The following is a 25,697-nucleotide window of genomic DNA, read 5'->3' on the forward strand; positions in this document are numbered from 1 at the left end:
TAGTCGCATGAAATGCATGCTTATTAGGTTATAAAGATAGCAATTTTTCATCAACAACTTGTAAAGAAACACTAACTCCGTTATTTGGTTTAATCTAAAAAGAGGGCATGTAAAAAAAAATGATATTACTGTTTCTGTCCACCAACAGAGGTGTAGGAGCTCTTTTTATCAGCAGATGAGCAATAGTAGGAGGTACATAAGTGATGCCGCTTTATTAGTTTTAAATAGAGTTTGAACAGTTTTCACTTAACATTTTTAAGGCAAAACACATTTTAAGCCACAATTTTTCCTTTAAAGTGGTATTAAACACTGTATACAATTTATAAGCATAGTATTGAGGTGATGCCATGTTGAAATCTCTTTCATTGCATTCTAGTGCTGATGTACTTGCACATGTGTAGCAACTCTCCTTCAGAAATCTGCAGTGTACCCTAGGTTCCACAATGGTGGACACCATAATAAGTAGGATGCATGAAATTACTTTAAAGGTCCCTTTAAGAATACATACAGTTTGCACACAAAGTATATTACTAATTTAATATGGAAAACCTAACTTATATCTTAACTGATACATTTAATTCATAGATGGTGGTGAAAGTACATGAGCCGTTACGTATGGGATATACATTCCTACCAGGAGGAGCCAGGAGGCAATGTTTCCCAAACCTCAAAAGCCTATAAAACCCCTCCCACCTCACTCATTCCTTAGTTTGACGTATAGTTAACTGGTGTGGTGTTTAGGAGTAAAAACAAAAAATGAGGAGCAGTGAAAAAATTAACCCCAAAAATGTGTGTGTGTGTGTGTGGGGGGGGGGGGGGTTCATGGACTCTCACCACCATGAAAGAACTTAATTTATCAGGTAAGATATAAATTGTTTTCTTTCATATAGGTGGCAAGAGTCAATGAGCTGTTACATATGTGATATAATACCCAAGATGAGGCAGTACATGAGAAACAATAAAAAGGGAGGGATAAAATAAAAACAGCTTTTTTCACTGAGAAATTAAATCCAAGTCAAAATGATGTATTTTATGACAAAACTCAAGATATAGGCACAATTATCAAAACAGACAACTGCCTGAAGTACCTTTCTACCAAAGGCTGCCCCTGATGAAACAAAATCATCAAAAATGGTAAAATGTAATAAAGGTATGCAGAGAAGACAAAGTGGCCGCTTTGCAAATTTGATCAACTGAAGCCTCAATTCTTGAAACCCCAAGATGTGGCAACTGATCTATTAGAATGAGCTGTAATTCTCTGTGGCGGAGGCTGACCCGTCTCCAAATAAGTTTTATGAATCAAAAAAGATTTAACCAAGAGGCTAAATAAATAGCAGAGGCTTTCTGGCTTTCTTAGGGCCAGACAAAAAAGAACAGACTAGAAGTTTGTCTGAAATCATTAGTAGTATCAACATAATATTTCAATGCTCTAACATCCAAAGAATGTAAAGATTTTTTAGTAGCATTGTTTTGATTAGGATACAAGGAGGGAACAACTATTTCCCTATTAATGTTGTGGGCGGTAACAACTTTAGGGAAAAATGTAAACGTAGTCCGCAAAACAGCTTTATCTTGATGGAAAAAGAAATAAGGAGACTCACAAGAGAGCAGACAATTCAGTAACTCTTCTAGCAGAAGAGATGGCCAAAAGAAACAAAAAAAAAACTTTCCATAAGAGTAGTTTAATGTCCAAATCATGCATAGGCTCAAAAGGAGGAGCCTGTAAAACGTTTAATACTAGGTTAAGACTCCAAGTAGGAGACATAGGTTTAATTCGAATTAAAGCCTGAACAAAATGAACATAAGAAAGGTTAGCAATCTCCCTATGAAATAATAAAGAAAAAAGCAGATATTTGTCTTTTCCGAGTACTGGCAGATAAACCTTTCTCTTAACAATTCTGCAAAAACTGAATAATCCTAGGAATTCTAAATGAATGACAGGAGTAATCATGGTTGAAACACTTTGAGATATAAAAGTTTTCCAAAAAGTTTGTGACCAATTTTCCTAGAAACAGGCTTGCCTGCCTGAATCGTGTTAATCACAAAGTCAGAGAATCTGCTATGACTGAGAACATAGGGGTCAATTTAACAAATTGCAGGCGGACATGATTCGCTGTAGCGAATCATGTCCGCCTGACATCGCTAAATGCCGACAGCATACGCTGTTGGCATTCAACATGCAATGCCACCCCCAGCACATTCGCAGCCGAATCAGTGGGTGCCAATCATCCCTATCATATCTGATAGGGATGACTGCTGTCTGCCACCTCAGAGGTGGCGAATGAGTTAAGGAGCAGCGGCCTTATGAACGCTGCTTCTTAACAAAAACCGGGCGGATCAAGCAGAATCCGAAGCTTGATAAATCCCCCCATAAGTGTTCAATTTCCATGCCCTCAAGTGTAGGGACTTTAGAACTGGATGAAAGAAGGGACCTTGAGACAGAAGGTCTGGCCCTAGAGGAAGAGGCCATGGCAGGCAACTGCACATTCGGACAAGGTCTGCATACCAAATCCTGTGTGGCCAGGCTGGAGCTATTAGAATTACAAATTACTGTTCCATTTTTATCTGGGAAATTACTCTGGAGAGTAGACTCAGAAGAGGAAATATATAAGAAGGATGGAAAGACCAGGGAACTGCTAGAGCATCCGACACCTCTGCCTGAGGATCCCTGGACCTTGCAAGGTATCTGGGAAGTTTGTTGTTCAAACAAGAGATCTATTTCTGGTAGGCCTCAGTGTTGTACAATCAGATAGAACACATCTTGGTGGAGAGACCACTCTCCTGAATGTAGGGACTGACAACTGTGGTAGTCTGCCTCAGAGTTGTCTACACCTGGGATGTGAATCGCAGTGGTGAGGCAAGGATTGGTTTCTGCCAAAGAGTATTTGAGAGACTTCTATCATGGCTAGGTAACTGCAAATTCCCTCTCGATGATTGACATAAGCTACTGCTGTAATATTGTCTGTCTGAAAATGGAAATAAGGCTCCCTTTTCAATAGAGACCAAGACTGAAGGGTCCTGAAGAGTGCACAGAGTTCCAAAACATTGATTGTTAACCTCACCTCCCGAGGATTCCAAACTCCTTGCGCTGTCAGACTCCCAGACAGCTCCCTAACCTGAAAGACTTACATCTGTTGAGATCACAGAATACTGGCACAGCTTACAAAGCTGAAGAGGTCTCATATTAAATTTAGCAAAATGGGATCACGATGCAATAATGAGGCTTGGTACTTCCATATACAGACCCAAATAAAGGAAATTAGAGAGACTGAAGGTTCAGGCAAGCTGAAATTAATTTTATTAGTCTATTTTCTGTCAACAAAAGAGTCATGGATACTGAATCTATCTGGAAACCTATAAAAGGTGACATTTGTCTGAGGACTCATGGAACTCTGGTAAATTGATCCGCCAATGATGTCTTTGAATAAACAATAGTTGTGTTGTGTGAGATTCTGCTAAATGAGAAGATTGAGCCAGTATCAAGATATTTTGCAGGTAAGGAAATACTGCAATACCCTGAGATCTGATCGCAGATAAAAGGGCACCGAGAACTTTGGTGAATATTCTTGGGGCTGTAGTTAGGAAGAGCAACAAAATGATAATGCTTTTCCAGAAAAGAGAACCTCAGAAACTGGCAATGTTCTGTGTGGACTGGGAAATGAATGTAAGCATCCTGTAAATCTATTGTGGATATAAAGTGACCTTGTTATACAAAAAGGCAGAATAGTCCTTATAGTTTCCAATTTGAAAGTTGGATTTCTTACAAATTTGTTTAGAGTTTTCAGATCCAAAATTGGTCTGGAAAGAGTTTTCCTTTCTTTCGTACAATGAAGAGATTTGAATAAAAACCCATTTTCATAATATCAAATACTGCATCGCAAATAAAAATGTTTGCTAATTGAAGTAAATTCAATGAATTAGAATATTCAGGTTCAGTGGATAACTACTGTGCAAGACTGGTTAATCAGAAAGTAGAAGCAGCAGCCATGTCAGCAATAGATATAGCTGGTCTAAATATATAGCCAGAATGTAAAAATACCCTTCTTAGATAAGATTCAAGTTTTCTGTCTAACAAGTCTTTAAAAGAAGTACGGTCTAGAGGAATAGTAGTGCATTTAGCCAGAGTGGAAATGGCCCCATCAACTTTGGGAACCGTTTCCCATAACTCAGGTAAAGGATATAGTTTGTAAACCTTGTAGAAGGGTTAAAAGAACCACCTGGTTCATTTCTTAGACCATTCCTAAGCAATCATATAAGAGACAGCATCATATATAGGGAAAATCTCAGCGAGCTTGACAACTGTTTTATATACCGAATTTAAATGATTACAAGGGTTTATCATTAGAAGGTTTAGATTCTTCAACCCATAAAGTGACTAAGACTTCTTTCAAAAGAGAACGAATATGTTCAAAAAAAAAAAAAAAAAAAAAAAAGATGAATTATTAGGTTCTACGTCCGATGAGGGAGCCTCACTGTTAAAGGAATGTGAACTGACATTTTTTGCTTATTTGAAGGTGGTAATGGAGCCAGGGCCTTTGTGATGGATGTAGTAATTAGGGCTGCACAATTAATTGCATATGCGATTTAAAACCACAATTAATTGCAGCGATTTAAAAACTGTGAGAGTTCGCAATTTTTTGCTAGAAATAAATAAATCCTCAGATGTGGCTGTACTGCATTGATTTGTATGTGATTTCTTGAAAACCAGCTCCATCTAGTGGTTGCTTTTAGCACACATATGTAAAATGGCTGTTTTACTCTCACTTTCTGTTTGTGATCTCAGCAGCAGCCGATCAATCTATAGACGTCTAAAAGCAGAGCCCCTAGGGATGTCTGCAGTCTGAAACTTAGGGTATGTAATCATTATGGAACCTCCCACACAATATCCTGCTCTCTGAGAAACAGCTCAAATACATAGATGCAGTTAACCCCATGGCTGCCAAAAAGGCTAAAACTGCAGTCCCCCCTGCTAGCTAGCTGCTGGGTTAACTGCATCTATAATGTATTTGATATCAGCAAGGCACGGCATTTCTGAAAGGAGCAGCCCCCAACCCCTACTGCTATATGCCTGTATTGGATTTTTGCACAGGAGCAGGGCTCATCAGTCAAGAGATAAAATGTTTAAAAAAAAATAAATATATATATATATATATATATATATATATATATATATATATACATACATACACACACACACACACACACACATATACATACACACAGTTTGTATTTGTATGCACCCAGAGTGTATTGGACATTGAGAAACATGTTGTAAGGTGTATAATCCCACGGGGGGGGGGGTGTCAGCGCAGGCCAAAGCCTGGGGCCTAGTGTACCACCTGAGGCATATGTAGATTATCTGATAAGGGCCCCTTAGAATGACTCAGACCACGCAGCATTATGATCGAAAGCCAATTCTGTTTATTTCACAGTGCAAGCCTTTCTTATAGTGACTTACAGGGTTAAGGGGATGACACGTTAGGTCCGCGTCATCTTACACAATTATACAGAGCAAAGTACAAGGAAAAACTGGAACATGAGTTTCTCATAACAATACTTACAGAGTCATAACAAACTACCATCTGCGGAAACAACAAGGTTTCTGAACCCTCTTGCTTACATTATCTTATTTCTGGGCGTCGGGCCAGGGTACATTGGCAAGGCCGAACAGCTAAGGAAATTATCATAACATGCATATAATTCTCACTACACAAGAACCCAGTATAATAAAGTCTATTCATTACAAAATGGCTGCGAAGAACAAGATGGCTGCGAAGAACAAGATGGCTGCCATCAGGTTCATATTACCCCTAACATACCATCCTTTTATTCTAACAGAATAACATAAAAAATAGACAGGCATAGAAAATTAGTAAAGCCTTATATTATGGTAACAGAACTCTGTGAGAATACTAAAGAGAAAAATATTCATATGTCGTGATATACTCTTATAGACTAATTGTCACTGCATATAGGTACAGTCCCTCCAATACCTTCCATCTATCTTCCAGCCTTCCCAAAACTACCGGTCTACCGGCACAGAGACCCAACCAGCCCCCCATCTACCCCCAAACAACGCTGCATCGTCTATCTCTCCACCTGCATTGCTAGCACCCCCCAATATGTCCAAAAGTTCCTTTTCCACAGTAAAGCATGACATAGCAACAGCACAACTGTCTCTAGGTGGCCTCTGAATACTTTAAGAACAGTCTTTGTCCATTTGAGAGCGCTGCACCTTGACACTTTGCTATAATACAGTTCTCCAACAGTTCATTTGCAGTAGGGATGCTTATCCACGGTTCTTCCGCAGGGAGATACTGGAAATCTGATGGTTTGTTCATGGGGTAGACAAGGCAACCAGTGGATACCCATGGCAAGTAGACACTCGAGTCACAGGGAGTCTAGGAAGCAAACAGAAACAGTACAGGATGAGTACACACCGCAGTACAATCACAATTATGTCCAAATAAACTGTTACTTTCATCCTATGTCAATGAAAATCAAACAAAACATTGTTGATACAAACTAAATACATTGACATTTCTCAGAGAATAATTTACAACTTCCCTATACACTTTTAAATGATACTTCATGAATACTACGCAAGTGAAATCCTGTCAGACTTCATCAAGGGCCTGAATGGTTATGCTAAAACTTATGCTAAGGCCTGCCCTGTAGTAAGAATGGAAAAAAACAAAAAAAACAAACAGTCAATGAAAATAAATGAATTTCTTTACACTGTCACTTTGAACTTCTAAAAATAAAAGAACCTCGTGTTGCTTTATTCTGGATGGCTGCTATCTATAATGTTTATAATTCTCCAACCATGATCCTAATATTCAACAATCTCATCTGATATAAACACTACTAGTTTACTAATTATTTTATGCAACCTAAATTCTCTCACACTCCTGTATGAGGGAAGCATACAAACAGAACATCATTTAAAACTACAAACTCTTTTAAAGGTAAACACATCTTTATGGTAAGAATTACTCTCTTTGACAAACATCAGGAATGACCAAATTCACTTTGCAGATACCATACTAATTAATAAAAGAGAAAAATACATTTGCTTTCATAAACTATAATTAGGCTATTCCCTGAAACAAACATTTCTCTGTATATTTACTATAAACTTCTAGCTTAGACGTGTCCTCCTTATGTTCTATAGGGTGAAGGGTCTAAGATATTATGATATATTGTAACATTTTCCTTAAACATATTTTTTATACTTAGTGGGCCATTCAATAGGGTACAATACTGTGAAGTTCACAGTTACCTTTATCTAAAAATTACTATGTTAAGCACATAAACTACAATGTGCACTAATACCAATGAAGCATATGATTTCTTAGATCAAATATGATCAATAAAAATAAAACAAACACTAGAAAATACAAAACAAGCAATATAAGGAATGGAGTTAAAACAATACTCCCCTAATTTAATTGGTTGACCCTGTAACAGCATAACAGGTCCTCCATATCGAGCGGTAAGGCACAGTCCAGAGAAGGATAGTCTTTATGTCCTGAAGACACACATCAGAGGAAACAGTCATGGATTACCCAGAGTCCAGTTCTGGGGCTGGTACCAGCATGCAAAGCAAAGAATGGATCCAAAGATAGTTCAGTAACTTTTTTTACTGCAGTATGGTGGTTAAAACAAGCTTGACAAAAGGTCTTTCATTTTCTTGTTTTCTTTCTTTAAAGGTTTACTTGCTTTCAATCTTTAATCTTTTGAAGAGTGCACTTATGGAATTTTGCCTGTACAGATTTCACCTAAATATGGAAACTCAAAAATAATTCAGTTAGTGTCTTTTAATCTCTGAAGACAGCTTCATGATCTCATCCTGCAAATACAAATATAGTGTTAAGAACCAAATAGAAAAATAAAACATTTTTAGGCATCTGAAATATGAGAGCAAAATAAAACACAGAAAGACAATAAAAAGATCTAATCCACCAGGGAGGGAAAAAAAAAAAAAAAAAAGAGTGGGGTGTGAGTGTACAGGCTACGACCGGGGTGGCCAGCAAGGTAGATGCTTTTCCGTGGCCAGATTCCCAATGAAGGAAAGTTCTAGACAATCCTAGGGACGTAGTGCACCCTGCATAGGGGTAAGACAAGGAAATTTTACGGCACAGCTGGTGGTTAGACAATAACATTGTACGAGGAGATTCAAAACGTTTTAGGTCCACCTCCTAAAAGCAATCACCCCCATTACATAAAGATATTCATCAATACTTCCCCCATGTTTGCGTGAAACATCTCATGTGACACGCAAACACAAGATAACAAGAAACTAAACGGCAAATCATGCACTCCACTCATGCAGAGACAATTCTCAATAGCAAGCAAAATGAAATACACTTCACAATTCAATATGCTGTCCATACAGCACGCTTCCACACGTAGTCACAAAAGAGAAAAACATAACAAACAATGAAAACCAATCGTTCTTGTCTTACACAAAACGAAACATTAGCTGCTGACACAAATTTCAAACAACCACAATTAACTTAGAATGCAACACATATTCTGACATTCACTGAAATGCAACACTCTCAGAACACTACAAACAATTAAAAACATCCACTATGTACAAACACAGCAGATGCCCAAAAAACTTCAGTTGCAGATTATACAAATAAAATTGCGCTTATTTGTGAAAGATCAGATAACCACAGTAGCCACTGTTAAAGGGACATTCTAGGATAAATGAAAATTCATTATTCAGATAGGACTTTTCATTTTAACCAACCTTCCTAGATTAAACCAAAAATAGGTAGGCTCATATGCTAATTTTTAAACCTTTGAGGACTGCCTCTTATCACAGGCTGTATAAATCTCATTACAACCCCAAGAGACAAAATACACGTAAGCCATATAAATAAAACTAAAACTGTGATCAGATAAATTAGCAAGTTATATAAATGCAGTAGAATCAGATAAAATGTGCATCATTTGTTTTAGGGGTGTTTATTTGTAGACACCTTATAGACCACGACTTAGCTGTTAAGCAGCAATCAAAGTCATTGCAATAATAGTGGTAGACTAGTTAATAACCAAATAACTATATATATTTTAAAGTGTCACTGAAATCACTTCATTAAATAATATCTCATTTATTTATTGAACGCAGTGGGGGTTATTTTAATAATAAAGAGTTCTGTAATATCTTTGACATACAGTTTGACAGCCACAGAAATAAAATTATCATTTTTAAAATATATTCTGTGACAGAATATAATATAAATACTTGTTTCTTTGTAGTGAGCAATTTATATTTATCATTTTTTATAACATAGAACACCAGTACTACTACTGCCTCTTTAAATGTAAAGTACAAATCGCTCTCTCTGCAACAAAGCCAAACAGAGAAACTTTTTTTTAAAGAAAAGCAAAACATGCACAGTGTTATCATTCTTCTCAATGATAGTGAGGCAAGCTCAAAGTTTCATTTCTACTTAAAGGAGAAACACTGTTTACTGCTTAAAGATATAAAATTCACACTAAAACTTGATAAATGCTAATTAGTTTAACCACAACAAAATTATTGGATTTAACGTTGTATATAATTTGATATTCACCATTCTGCAGCTCTCCAGCCAAATATAACAACTGCATATAACACAAAAAAAAATAAGCTTTCTGAAAAAGAATACTAATACAATTTCCCCTTTAAATTATTCCCAATGATCCTTATAATAAAAAATGCATACTGACGTTCATTAAATAGCCTAAACAAGCATAAGCAGCATAAGAACGCACTCACAGTGGGATGCAGGGTAGTTAAAGGGACATTTTAACCAAACTAAAAATAATCTTTAATTGAAACTGCTAACACAGTGAAATACACTAGTGTTAGGCTTACAGTAAACCTCATTGTCTTTTCATGTAAATATTCCCTTAAATTCTCAGATGTTATATCAGTTTTCCTGTATCCCTTTAAATATTTTCACTCCTCTATTTTTTCTCGTTTTTTTTTTTCTTTTCTGTCCGCTAGTCTCACGGATCCCTACACTAAAATTGTAGACAACTTATCACTTCAGTTTGCATTACAGAGAGAATTAAGTTATACTGCAAAAAAAAATCTGCTATTTGAACAGCAAATTTAAAATAAATATATACAAAGAAAGGTCTCTTAAAATATATTTAGCAAACTACTAATACAGTATTATTGCACTGGTTCTTTAAATAATAAAATGACAATTTTCTATTGCTCCGTCTACGCACTGAGCTCTGATTTTACAGACTAATATAAGATAATGAGATATTCTTATTATCTAAAATGCAACCCATTGCAATCAACTGTGTTTTGAAAGCATAAGACCAGCTACTTCATATATATACAAATAAACTTGCAAATGCAATCTCTCCTATATGTTATACTATGCAGCTTGTATCACAAGTCATGGACAATACATTAATAGCAACACCTTGTTACAGTGGATTGTCCCTTTAAGGACTAACCATTCATCACGTAAATTACATATGTATATCCTAACCATAATTTAGGCTGCTTGTATGATTTACCACACAAATTTCACCTCTGTACTGTAGCATGACCTGCAGATTAATTAACTTGCAACAAAAACGGACGCACTTTTAAATAAACTTTCAATTACAGCCAAAAACTATATGTCATTAGGTGCACCAACTCTGTGCACAGACCTTACAAATACAACATACGTTAATCCATTAATCATACCAGAAACAGTTTCATATTTACCAGAGCGTGACAAAAATCACACACACCATCGCACTTTCAAAGCCACTTTCAAAGCCGTTACTTCACTTGCAAAAACAATATCATATCTTTACATGCCGAAAAACAATTATCACTTAAAACTAAAACTGCATATGAATACCACATACTAAAAACATGCTGGTGACTTTAAAATACAGGTATATAAAATAACATTACCAAATATCTTCTAAAAACGTCTGATTTCCCAGCAGAGAAACATAAGGAAACATTCTTACGATACAGACACACAAGTTCATTCCATCTCGCATACCAGAGATTCACTCCCTTTTTTTTCCTTTCGCAGAAAAACATCTATTGCATCGCGTACGACATATATATATTAAAGACCACCAGATTAACCTGTCACCAAGTTCAAAATGTATTTTTCTTTCCGATTCCACGCAAAATGGCCATTTTTTGCCTGGATTGGGATAATCATTTTCAAATAATACATTCTGTTTTTGGTTTAAAGCAAATCTGTTACACGCATACCACAGTGAGAACCGACAGACAAAATTTCCTAAATTTCCTTACTGCAAATACAAAAAGTCTCACAAACGGAGCTGCTGTAACAGTTTCTTCTCTCTCTTTTTTTTTTTATTTTTTATTCTGATCTATGTGCGCGCTCAGTGGTGGCCCCCCTTATTTGCCTGCTACATTCTTTCACACAGAGATTTCTCTATCACACAGCAGTACTCACTGACAGGGTTTTAAAAATATTTCTGTCTTTTGCAGAAACTATTAACTCTTCTTTTCTTTTACCTTATACATGTAATTTTCTCTGTGCAATTTTATCTATGAGCAGTTCCCATTTCTCAATACAATAATAACATGCATAGCCACTTAATATTTTCTACGCACAGCATCAAAAACACAAACAAAACAAAGCAAGCATCAGATATCAACATGAGCTTCAGGTGGGTAACAAAACTCTATTATGGGAATGAATATGGGAAACTTTAACACACGTGAGACTCACTCACTCTGCCAACTTTGCCCGGGGGCGTTTTATCTTAAAAAAATCCTCCCGTCAACTGGCATTCATATATTTCTTGCGCGCTTATCACAGACAGGACTCACAATACCTGTCGTATCCCAGCACAGGACTGATTACCTGTCTGGAGGGGTATCACAACTGCCGGCAGGACTATAACCTCCGCAAACCTGTGCTTCAACCACAGGAACCCCTTTAACCTTATATCATATATTACACTTTTTTTTTTTTTTTTTTTTTTAAAACACAAACAACTAAATTTAGGTTCAGATTCACAGAAGGAAAGCAGCGTAATAAAAACACGATAGCTTACAAGAATTGTAAGGTGTATAATCCCACGGGGGGTGTCAGCGCAGGCCAAAGCCTGGGGCCTAGTGTACCACCTGAGGCATATGTAGATTATCTGATAAGGGCCCCTTAGAATGACTCAGACCACGCAGTATTATGATCGAAAGCCAATTCTGTTTATTGCACAGTGCAAGCCTTTCTTATAGTGACATACAGGGTTAAGGGGATGACACGTTAGGTCCGCGTCATCTTACACAATTATACAGAGCAAAGTACAAGGAAAAACTGGAACATGAGTTTCTCATAACAATACTTACAGAGTCATAACAAACTACCATCTGCGGAGACAACAAGGTTTCTGAACCCTCTTGTTTACATTATCTTATTCTATCTTATTTCTGGGCGTCGGGCCAGGGTACATTGGCAAGGCCGAACAGCTAAGGAAATTATCATAACATGCATATAATTCTCACTACACAAGAACCCATTATAATAAAGTCTATTCATTACAAAATGGCTGCGAGGAACAAGATGGCTGCGAAGAACAAGATGGCTGCCATCAGGTTCATATTACCCCTAACACATGTACATTAAGATTCTGTAGTCTTGAGAAATGAAGGCGTTATAGTCATTTATAAGGCAATCGCAATTCTTTTGGTGAAAAAAAAAAAAGTGTTTTTTTTGCCCATATCGCCCAGCCCTAATAAATTCTTTCATAGCTGTAGGTACGCCATCTGCATCTATCTGTAAGGAGGAGACAGTAGGTGTGTTAGTACACATAGAAACATCATGTGATTGATCGGTAATAAAAGATCCAAACATGAGTCACAAAATGAGCTGAAGGAGGTACTTCAGTTTTATAATAAGCACACTTACCTTTGGTAGAAAGGTGTTCAGTAGACTTAGTTCCTATTGTAAATGTAGGGACAGATTGGTGCTGCTCTATTATGATATTTTTTTTAGTAAATTTAATGCAATAATTACTTTTATAAGCCCCTTAAAGCAAGCTGTATGAGGAAAGGAAAAAGTTTGCTCCCTTTGTGTAGCATTGCATGGACGTTAAAGTGCTAAGCAAATACAGCCTGGGAAAACAATAATTGTGAGTGTGCGCACTTTTCAGACACTATTTGAAAAAATTGGCACGCTAGAGTTCTGCGTGTGCTCTTTTGTTACAGCACACTAGTTAGTCTTATGTGTGCGTTCTATGAAGCGCTATTAAAATTTGAAAACTGCCACCAAATATGACATCATCTGACCTTTTGTAAGTGCGTGTGTTATGGTGTGCAAACCCAATAAATGTGTCAGTTACAAAAGGTTCTTGCTACAAATTTGACGCACGTTTTCTACGTGTAATTTGATTAAAACTACAAAATATAGTTACTTATAGACACTCGTCCACTTAGTAGCAGATGGCCAAAACAGTACTGAAACATATCAGCAGAGGTATTGGGGTAGAAGTATAATGATGTCAATCTGTAAAGGGAGGTAGGGGATGAGTCCCTACCACCAAATTTACAGAGAGCCCATGAAAGATTTCCCATGAGGCAGTACTCCATTCACATCCCTCTGACAAGTAGGTGCGTTAGTGCACATAGAAACATCATGATTGATTGGTAATAAATAAAAGATCTAAACAGGAGTCAAAAATATGAAGCGTCAGATTTGGTGCACGTATTGAAGATTATTTTGTGCAAAAAAACAAGCAAGGGGAATAGTAAGTATCTGTCCCAGGGCCATATATACACACACATACACATATACAGCTAACCTTTTAAACAATCAAATGTGCCCATAAACATAGATGTGAGCATCTACTTAAAAATACAACATATAGTTACCCAGACACTCGTCCACTTAGTAACAGATGGCCACACGAGTACTGAAAAATATCAGCAGAGGTATTGGAATAGGAGTATAATGTCGATCTTTAAATGTAGGCCGGGGGACGAGTCCCTGCGACCAAATTTACAGAGAGCCCATGAAGCAGTACTCCATTCACCTCCCTCTGACAAGCACTGGGCTTCAATATTCTCTGAAGCACCTTTCACTGAAGAAATCAAGCACATCATCATGCTTCAACCACCGGCAAAGAAGTCAAAGTTTAAACTAAGGCATGAGTGAGGTGGGAGGGATTTTATAGGGTTTTGAGGTTTGAGAAAGTTTGCCTCCTCCTGGTAGGAATGAATATCCCATATGAAACAGCTTGTGGACTCTCGCCGACGATATGAAAGAAATCTGGTTTTGCATAGGTTTTTTTTCCCCAAGCATGCAAATTTAGTGGTATCTACATCAGTATAACACCACCCAGCACTATATAATGACACAGTAGTGACACTGGCTCATGGGTATAGCCAGAGGAGGCCTAGTTATAGGATCAGTGGTATCTGCATCAGTATAATAACACCCAGCACTATATAACGACACAGTAGTGACACTGGCACATGGGTATAGCCAGAGGAGGCCTAGTTATAGGATCAGTGGTATCTGCATCAGTATAATAAAACCCAGCACTATATAACGACACAGTAGTGACACTGGCACATGGGTATAGCCAGAGGAGGCCTAGTTATAGGATCAGTGGTATCTGCATCAGTATAATAACACCCAGCACTATATAACGACACAGTAGTGACACTGGCACATGGGTATAGCCAGAGGAGGGCTGGTTATAGGATCAGTGGTATCTGCATCAGTATAACACCCAGCACTATATAATGACACAGTAGTGACACTGGCTCATGGGTATAGCCAGAGGAGGCCTAGTTATAGGATCAGTGGTATCTGCATCAGTATAATAACACCACTAAGCACCATAAAATAATGTTTTTAATTTCAAATGTACCTTGGTGTCCTTCACTAAGGTCTGTACTTTGGAAAATGTCCACCACAGCCTTTGTCTGTGCCTATCCCTGTTTCATGGTCTACTAGTACTTTAAATGAATATTCTTTTAAATTAACATTAAATACATTAGTAGGTCATATAAAAGATATAATAATGTATTCAAAGAAAACAATAGCATGGGAATATTATGCAGATGTATTTAGTAAAATTGTGTTGGTTGTTTTGAATATTGATGTTTTAGTCTCCATAACATAATGGAAGCTGCCATCTTGCTAGGTTTAAAAGCCTGATGCCTTATCTTTTTTCCTTTGCTGAGGCCAGGGACAGTTTTAAATAAGAAGATCAGCTTGATTTGTGGGACAGTAGGAAGATGGGATAACAGTCCTTTTCATTTCAAGTTCTCAATTTGTTTTGGAGGGAGGAGTATTACTAAAAAATAAAATTTTCACTGTATTCTTCACAATTGAAGATATATTTTAGTGTATACCACCAGTTAGTTTTGTCCATTTAAAATACAATCCATAACAAAGCTTAATGTTATGAATATTTAAATAGATGTAATTAAAACTAATTTGCTGATTAAAAAAGGGACATAAAACACAAAATATATTTCATGCACCTCCCTAGTATGGGTGCCAGTATTTTGTAACCTAGGTTTCTGAAGGAGAGTTGCTACACATTTGCAAACAGATAAGCATTAGAATGCAGTGAAATATTTCAACATAGCAGTACCCTTGATTATTGAGAGGCAGGGAATAACCTCAATTACTATGCTTATAAAATGTATTTAGTGTTTAATTACACAATAGGCAAATGCATGCTAAAAAGACAGTGCAAAAGTACTATGTCTGAATTTCAAATGAATAATATATTTTTTTCCTTACAAATTTCAGTTGAGTTTTCCTTTCCCTTGCATCATGTGCCAATCACAACATACTGTGAATTCTTGCACATGCTCGGTAAGAGCTGGTTCCTCAGAAAGTGTGCACACGATAAAGTGAATTGAAAAGTTGTTTACAATTGCATCTTCCCTCTCAATCAGAAAAGTTTAATTTTGACTTTAGTGTTCTTTTAATCCTTGTAACGGGAATTACTTTTGTATCTAAAAAAAGGCCCCAATTCTATATGGATAGCTTTGTCCTGTTTGAGATGGCTAAAGGCATTTAGAGGGTCACTGACCCCTTAAGGATCCAGGTTTGTTCCCCAATTTTGGTTTCACCTTAATTGTCTGCTCTCTTAATGAAACAGTCTAGTCAAAATTAAACTCATGATTTAGATAGGGCATGCAATTTTAAACAACTTTTCAATTTACTTGTATCATCAAATTTGCTTTGTTCCCTTGATATTCTTTGTTGAAAGATAATCCTAGGTAGGTCCATATGCTAATGTGTAACTTCAAACCATTGAAGGCTGCCTCTTATCTCAGTGCATTTTGACAGTTTTTCACAGCTAGACTGCCCAAATTAATGTGTGCCATGTAGATAACCATGCTCACTCCCGTTGAGTTATTTATGAGTTAGCATCGATTGGCTAAAATGCAAGTCTGTCAAAATAACACCATTATATATGTATGAAAGTTTGTATTTTTATATTCGATCAACCTCTAAGTGTTCTAAATGTAAGAATGTGAAATGTAAAGTCTAACCCTGCTACATAAGTTCCTAATTAGTCTCGGCAATTAGAGAAGGAACCGCAAAACCACCATTTTTTTTTCTAACTAGCTATAAAATAAGTAACTGTAGAGTTTGGCACTCAAAACAGTTGTTATTGTAGATTGACCTAGGTATGGTATATTAATGCAAAACAAAATCTTGTAATTTATTACAAGGTGTTCGAATTTCTTTTAAACCATTTTTGATTTGCGCGTCAATGTATAAATATATAACTGCAAATGCTTATGTTATAAACTAGCTCAACCGTTCTCAAACTAACACCTCCTTCGTGTTAGAGGCGTTGCAGTCCGTACTTTGCCATCCAAAGGATCGGTAGAATATCGTTCAGGTGAGAGGTTGCGGTACCCTGTGTGAGCAAGGAGATGCCAACAGGTAGCAGGAACGTGCAGCGAGTGATCCCAGCTGGCAGCCCCTGCTGCTCCTCCCCGCAAGCAGTGTGTGAGCAATGGGAGCGTCAGAGTGAGTGTGCTGTGCTTTCAGCCATTGCTCCTCCTCCCCCCAGCCCTCGTTGTGTGCATGTAATCCAGCCTGAGAGGCAGCATCTTGGGCCCCTGGTATCCTGCGTTTACCATACACAAAGACATACTGGTCTAGCAGAGAATATGCCTTCTTTTGGAGAGGTGCAGCAAAGCGCAGGGAGATCTGAGCAGGGAACAGTGTAACACCCAGCTTTACAGGCCAACCAAACAGGAGCCAGCGGATCTGTACTGTGGATTACCCTTATAGCTGGAGCTTACTTTATTTAGTATTCACCTAGAGCGGTGGGGCGCCTGCAGGTATGTGGGGGAGGATGATCCATGATTACGCCCCCGGATATAACAGCTTTCCCGCCGGTAAGTGTCTCTTGTACTCAGTTAGTACCCTTGCACGAAGGCTGCCCTAACACCTCTTACCCTTGTAATGAGCAGAGTCCTCTTAATAGACAATGGAGACCAGCTGTTGTCTGTAGACATGCAACCCTATTATAAGGCACTATAAACAATGCAATGAATGCCCAATCGTTTGGCACAACTAACATAATACACCATATCACACATATTTTAACCTGATAATTTCCAATGAGATTTTATAATTAATATGTACAATGAATGTTTAAACATTTTAAGGGCCTAAACCTACACTAAGATTTAGTACAGAATAGATAATAGGCACTATGGCATACTTGTTTGATTTAACCAACTAAAGATTGTAGAGTGAATCCCAATATAAACACGTTGCATGCAGTAGTCTATTGCGATATAAACTGGTTTATTGTAACAGTTCAGTTACTAGATGTGTGTAAATGTTATAAAAAGGAATGTGTTCAAATCCTTCTATAAAATATCAAATACGTGTTTTACGCACAAAAAAAAAATTAGTACATAAGAGCCCACAATAAACAAAGATTGGGAATCCCAAACCCCTATATCAAGATAAATACAAAGCTCAGCAGCACTGTGCCTGGCACTCAGTTCCCCTCTGAGCAGGAGTCGTGGAACACATCTTGAATAGCTCATTCATCAGAGAAAGATTTCTGGCCCTTGTGAACTCTCATCTGCGACTCATTTCAATGAAGGAAGTTTGTTAGTTCATCTGAACAGCCTTGCTCTGTCTATTGGGCATGTGCTGTAGGAGGCAAATGCTGGAGCCATTTGCTGAGAAAATAAATGTAATAGCCATGATATACAATCAGTGCCATGTATGTTGAGACACACACTTTACATAGGGAAATACACCACTAATGGATTTTTTAATTAGAGTCAGTTCTTGTTGGTTCTTCTTTTATGTCTGTTATACCATGGCACATTGACACATATGCTGCATAATTTTTCTGCTGTATTGCAGGCTGGTTTGCATATTTTATTTATTTATTGTTTAGTGTTATGAAGTTTGGATTTGAATTTGTAAAGTCACCAATAAAGTTTCTTTTTATAGTATTATATTTAGAGAAGTGAATGAGAAAATTAGTTTCATTTTCAACATGGCCCATGCTGCTCTGGTTAGATATAATTTTCCTTCTCAAGCTCCCAGGTGTATTTGTATCTGCCAGTTTCTATATTCAGCCTGTGCTCACTTGTTATGTGTATCTCTTTAGATGTAACAATTCATCTTGCTCTCAGCCTGTCAAGTAAGATGTGCACTGTGTTATTTATGTACAGTTTTTTTTTAAATATGTGTCTGGGTATGCTGAAATGGCCCAAACACTCTTCTGGTTCCTTTCTGGTGAAAATATATTATGAACACTTTTTTTCCTCTCAGTGTTATGGCTCAAAAATTCACTTTCACTAAAGTAGATCATATATTTCAAAACCCTTGTTTTGTTTTTTTACCAGCATTTAAAGGTACAGAAAGGTAAAAACTGAAATGTGCATTTACATTTTAAATAGAATCATATTTTGCAATATAATTCCATTAGCAAAAATGATTCTAGTAAAAGTTATTGTTTCAGCAGCATACAAATGTTATGTCTTACAAGAGCATAGGGATTCATTGTCTGCTCAGAGAGGTGGCAGGGGTGTATATTGTGTCACAAACCACTACTGATAAGGTGTGGTGTTTGAATGTTGGTGCATGGGCCCTCGCAGCATATCTGTGTATGCTGCTAAAAAACTAATAACTTTTACAAGAAGCATTTTTGCTAATGGAAGTATAATGCAAAAATGTTTTTATTCGATATTGAAATGTGCCCATACATATTTACATTTTGACCTTTACCGTCCCTTTGTTTGCATTGCAAGCTTACATTTTCTATTTTGTAAATGATCATTAACAAATTGTAAATTCATTTATAAGGCATAAATACAACTTAAAGTGAAGGTCCATTTTTAATGAATAAGTGCCCGGTTTTTAATAAACCTATTAAAAACAAGGGCACTTTAATTCATCAAAATTGACATTTCACTGTTTTCTTTAAAACCTTACCTTTTAATCCTGAATGCCGCTCCAGTGATTCCCCCAGCCTTCGGAAGCCTCTGCAGACGTCAGAAATGACGAATCAGGCTTCCTCCAATCACAGCTTCACCCCCGGGGGAATCTTGGCCTGATGCAACACTGTGATTGGAGGAAGCCGGATTCGTCATTTTGGACCTGCGAAGACGGCTTGGGACGGGCGGAGGAAGTGCTGGAGCGGCTGCCAGGATTAAAAGGTAAGTTTTTGAAGAAAACGGTGAAATGTCAATTTTGATGAATTAAAGTGCCCTTGTTTTTAATAGGTTTATTAAAAACCGGGCACTAATTCATCAAAATGGACCTTCACTTTAATGGGTTTGAAAGGCCATACCTTTTTAAACTATATGACATTCTTCTGGAAGTGCACAACTAATATCATTTTTTTCTGGCTAGAAAAGATCGAATTTAAAGTGGTGGTAAAGTTTCCAATTCATATAACTAGATCCTGAATGGAAACAATATTTTAGATGGACTTTAATTCATCCATTCTAATGATGATACTCTATAACTTAGTTTTTAATATAGTGATAACATTCTAATACCCAATGCTTTGGCTGCCCACTTCAAAAGTTATTTTTGTTTTGTGAGCTAGGGGTGTGAATTATTCTCCAATTGGCGCTTTAGCCACAAAAAAGCAAACTCTGAGTGCTGTATGGCTAGAGCGCCGATTGGAAAACAATTCACACCGCTAGCTCAAAGAACGAAACTTTTGAAGTAGGCAGCCGCAGCACAGGGTATTAGAACTTCAATTCATAAGTTATAGAGTTTATTGATTTAGAATGGCTAAATTAAAGTCTATCTAAAATATTGTTTTTATTCCGTATTTGATTATACGAATTGTAAACTTTACCATCAATTTTTAAATGACGTTCTTTCATATGAATGATTGAACTTTTTTTTTTTTCTGCACAGTGTCCCTTTAAGGCAGTTAAGATTATTTGATGCTAGTTTGATTTGAGCACCATGGCAACATTTTGCTGCCATCCCATTTCCTTGGATACACTTTCTTCTAACAGCTTTTTTTTCTTTGCTTAATAGCGTTTGCATCAGTAGTGAGTCTAATAATAGCTGTATTTTCCCACTATCCTATATAGTGTTGAGAACAAAGTGTAACTGTTTATGTTGGTCTTTGGGAGGAAACGTACGTCATGTGACCCTGTGTTCTAGTGACGTGCTGAGCTTCATTACACTGTTTTCCTTCATCCTCATTTCCTCTCTAACCTGGCAGTGCTTGTAACACTATGGCCCTGTGGAAAATAGTTTACTGAAGTTAGCTGATTTTACTCCTGGTCTCTGTACGTAAAATGTTATAAGGTTTTTCAACTTCTTATTACCAAGCGATCACCAAAGATTGTTAGATCTCAAGTGAGTGGGGCCCTTTTGTTGCCAAAGAAGGCTGCAAGCTCTACGATAAGTAACATTCAAGTCCAAAATTGTTATTGTTTATAAAGATAGATAATCCCTTTATTACCCATTCCCAAGTTTTGCATAACCTACACTTTTACCTCTGTGATTACCTTCTATCTAGGCCTATTTTGACAGCCCCCTGATCACATGACTATTATCTATTGACTTGCATTTTAGCCAATTATTGCTGTTGTGCACAAGCCACGGGTGTGAGCACAATGTTATCTATAAGGCCCACATGAACAGTCTCCTGTTCTGAAAAGCAAATAAAGCATGTGATAAGAGGCTGGCTGTAGTGGCTTAGAAACAGGCAGACATTTTGAGGTTTTAATGCTATAAAGTATATTAATATAACAATGTTGGTTGTGCAAAGCTGGGGAATGGGTAGTAAAGGCGTTTGTCTATCTTTTTAAATAATAACAATTTTGGTGTTGACTGTCCCTTTAAAGGGACTTAAACCCCCCAAATGTTTTCATTATTCAGATAGACAATACAATTATAAACACGTTTCCATTTAACTTCTATTATCAAATTAGTTTCGTTCCCATGTTATTCTGATACCCAGGTAGATAGCGTGCACATGCATGAAGCACTACATGAAAGGAAATGTTGCTGCAATCTAGTGCTCTTGCAAATGTATAACATTGTTGCAAAACTGCTGCCATATAGTGGTGTAGACACGTGCACACTCCTGGACTTATTTCCCTGCTTTTCAACAAAGGATAACAAGAAAACAAAGACGGTTTGATAATAGAAGTAAATTGCAAAGTTGTTTTAAAATTGTATGTTCAATCTGAATCATCAAAGAAGTTTTTTGTTGTTGTTGCTTTCATCGGATAGAGCATTACATATTAAACAACTTTCCAATTTACTTCTATTGTCAATTTAGCATAGTTCTCTTGGCATCCTTTGTTAAATAGAACTCTTAGGTGAGCTCAGGAGCGTGCACATGTCTTTAGCCACCTGGCAGCAGTGTTTGCAACACTATTTAAAGTAATGTTATACATAGTTGCAAACACCCCTGCCATAGACTACTATAGGCACATGCACATTTCCACAAAGGATACCAAGAAAACAAATTTAATAATAGAAGTTAATTGGAAAGTTGTTTTAAAATTGCATGCTCTGAGTCATGAAAGTTTAATCATCGCTGTCTCTTTAAATAGCTGGTATGTAAGTGTTTATTTTTACAGCATCTACAATATTCCCTTGTCTGCTATCATAACGCACACTAAATACATTTACTAGCATGTTTTCAGTGTCACTGTACTTTCCGTTGAAATCTTACTCTGTGGCATTACAGAGGTTGAATAACAAAAATCCATTAGCAATTTATTGAGTGCTGCCTAGGGCCTAAAAAAACATGTTGTGTCTCTACTCCTAGGTGACCCACTTAAAAGGAAGTGACCCAGTTTTGTGCCCTGACCGAGGGGTTAATAACCACTGCAATAAATCATGTACTGGATGAACATGCATTTTGCAATACTTTGTTTAATCCAGTTTGAAAAAAATGGAAACCGTTTGGCACAATAAGTTCCAAAACCTTTTTTTCGGTTACCCAGTTTCCATTTTCTCAGCTATAACAGGTTATGTGAGGCTTGAAGAGCTTTAGAATTCTAAGACAGAAATCTGTTTCAAGTTATTTATGTTGCTTTTCGAGGTGACAGAATCTATTATTTCTTACAATAGAATTAAAGGGTCAGTCAACACCAGAATTTTGTTGTTTAAAAAGATAGATAATCCCTTTTTATTACTCATTCCCCAGTTTTGCATAACCTAAACCAACACAGTTATATAATACACTTTTTTACCTCTGCGTTTATCTTGTATCTAAGCCTCTGCAAACTACCCCCTTATTTCAGTTTGTTTGACAGACTTGCATTTTAGCCTATCAGTGCTCACTCCTTGGTAACTTCATGTGCGTGAGCTCATTGTTATCTATAGGAAATACATGAACTAACTCCCTCTAGTGGTGGAAAAACTGTCAACATTCTTTCAGATTAGAGGCGGCCTTCAAGGTGTAAGCAATGAGCATATGAACCTCCTAGGTTTAGCTTTCAACTAAGAATGCCAAGAGAGAACAAAGCAAAATGGGTGATAAAAGTAAATTGGAAAGTTGTTTAAAATGGCATGCCCTATTTCAATCATGAGTTTTTTTTTCTTTTGGAATTGACTGTCCGTTTAAGTTTTACATCCAGTTATGTGATCATCCTCTGAATTACTGCAAACCATGTGTGTTTTTTGGCCTAAGCCCATGTCTGGGGCAGCAGGGTTGGGGGGACAGCACATTTTAAGAGGTAGTTTTAATTAATAATTTGAGCAGGTCAAAGTTGCATATCAATGTATTTTTCAGTAAATAGCCATGTCTTGTAGTTGTAAGGGAACAGTAAACACCTTGTAATGTATCATTTTTGTTGTTGCTATCAAATAAATTCGCCAAGTCTGAACATTCTTTAAACAGATTAGCATTGTGTTTGCTGCAATTGTTTTTAAATACTCAAACTCTACTCAGCATGTCTCTTATTTGAAGGAGCTAATCTGTGCTTGAGTCTGCAGCTTGTTGTCCTTTTATGAGTATAACTTGTATTGTTTTGCAGTCATTTGTTAGACAATAAGTGAGATATGTAGCAGGGATAGCCTTGAGTAGTCAGTAGTGTGCATTTACAGTTTTAAGAATTAGTAGATCCACAATTTTAATTTACATTAAAGGTATTGCAAAATTGCTTTACTACACCTGTTAATTGTTCCTTTAAATATGTGTTTAATCCTTATGCAGCAGTTAAACACATAATCAATAGCATTTAATTGTAAATCTTGCAATAATTAAAGGGATATGAAGCCCAAGTTTCTTTCTTTCTTTCTTTCATTAATTCAGATAGAGCATGCAACTTTCTAATTTACTCCTATTATCAATTTTCTTTGTTCACATGTTTTTTTTTTTTTTTTTTTAAAGCAGGAATGTAAGCTTAGGAGCCAGCCTACTTTGCTTAAAATTGCATGCTCTGTCTGAATCATGAAATATACAATTTGGGTTTCATATCCCTTTAAAGGGACAGTCTAGGCCAAAATAAACTTTCATGATTCAGATAGAGCATGTAATTTTAAACAATTTTCCAATTTACTTTTATCACCAATTTTGCAAAGCTTAACCTCGGAGGTTCATATGCTAATTTCTTAGACCTTGAAGACCACCTCCTTCAGATTGCATTTTAAGTTTTTCACCACTAGAGGGTGTTAGTTCACGTATTTCATATAGATAACACTGTGCTCGTGCACGAGAAGTTATCTGGGAGCAGGCACTGATTTGCTAGACTGCAAGTCTATCAAAAGAACTGAAAAAAGGGGCAGTTTGCAGAGACTTAGATACAAGATAATCAGAGGTTAAAAGTATATTATTATAACTGTGTTGGTTATGCAAAACTGGGAAATGGGTAATAAAGGGATTATCTATCTTTTAAAACAATAAAAATTCTGGTGTAGACTGTCCCTTTAAGATACTGTCTTGGAAAGTTCTCTTTCTATTGGCTTCGGCACGCAGAGTCTCTGAGTTGGCGGCCTTGCAATGTGAGCCTCCTTAACTGTTTTTTCATACCTATAAGGCGGTGAATGCAATTTAACAGAATGGATATATTGCTAAATGTCTATAATCGTATATAAAAGGTTACACAGATTGCTGTGCTCACCAGAAAACATTCCAATTTCCCCTAGACCAATATTGATAATATAGATTCAGGTTTAAAAAATGTGTGAAATCTCTATGTATAAGCTCTGATTACCTGGTTTTCAGCAGCACGTGCACAGGTATATCACACTGACATAGAATGTAGATCTTATCTCACTGAAGTATGGGCTGTGTTATATACTCTCCTCTTGCTAAACAGCATGTGTAATGCTCTGTGAATTGAACAAATGCAAGTGTAAAAACTCAGATAAACTCTTGTATTGCTGCAGTATTGTTATTCTGTGCTGATAATGACTGAAGGCCGTTCCTCATGTTTGTCTTGTGATAGCTGCACATATGTTTACAGAGCTACACTTCCTGGCTGAAGTGTGTTTTTATTTGTCAGTGGATATATATTTAAAATATACCTCTTTCACTTTGTTGCTGAGCTGTGCAATAACATAGAAATTTGCAGCTATATTGGGGGGTATAGATTGCAGTGGTTTTTAGATTCAGTGAGGTCAGCACTTTTCTTAATAAAATGCTTCTAAAAGTGTTTTTGACCCTGGAACTTGCCCTTGCCGGAAGGTCTTATTCTGAATGTCTTCAAACTGATTGCAGCAACTGATGAGCACTTGGGATGTCCTGTTGTGCAAACAGAGGAACTTGGGACCCTAATTGTTGCACAACGTCTCAGCTGCCTCGCCTTGGGGGTTGCTAAAATGGTAGCATTCATGTTTTTGGATTAAGGGCCATAAAAGATTGTAAACAAAAAAATACTGCACAGTAATGACTGTTACAGACAAACCTTTACAAGCGCAAAAAAGGAAATGCTGTAATGCTACAGAATCTTTTTATTGCACATAACTGTGTTTAACTCTGCAGAACATCAGCTCCAGAACAGCATTGCACTACTGGGTCCTAGTTGGAGAGCCAGTGACAAGAGGCATAGCAGTGTTTTCCATAGAAAACTTTGCCAGCTGGGTGGCTTTATGAAGTAGACAGATGGCGGCAGTGTAATACTTTGCAATATTATAACATTTTCTGTTGTTTAAAAATGTTACTTAAAGGGACAGTCAAGTAAAAAAATTAAACTTTATTATTCCAATAGGGGGTGCAGGTTTAAACAACTTTCCAATTTTACTTTTATCGTC

At 36.9% G+C, this 25,697-nt stretch overlaps 1 protein-coding gene across 2 annotated transcripts in view; it reads left to right on the forward strand.

The window, feature by feature from the left end:
• Nucleotides 1–25,697, forward strand: part of CEP85L (centrosomal protein 85 like) — a 439,304-nt gene that overhangs the window by 75,442 nt on the left and 338,165 nt on the right. Inside the window, exon 1 of one of the 2 annotated variants that reach the window (XM_053710791.1) lies at nt 17,022–17,380. The exons of the other annotated variant lie outside the window; for it this stretch is intronic. Coding sequence (XP_053566766.1) covers nt 17,326–17,380 — 55 coding nt within the window. The 5' untranslated portion in view covers nt 17,022–17,325. Of the gene's footprint in view, nt 1–17,021; nt 17,381–25,697 lie in introns of those variants that run through there. 2 annotated transcript variants of the gene reach the window in all.

This window comes from Bombina bombina, chromosome 4 (assembly GCF_027579735.1).
Source record: "Bombina bombina isolate aBomBom1 chromosome 4, aBomBom1.pri, whole genome shotgun sequence".
Classification (NCBI taxonomy): domain Eukaryota; kingdom Metazoa; phylum Chordata; class Amphibia; order Anura; family Bombinatoridae; genus Bombina; species Bombina bombina.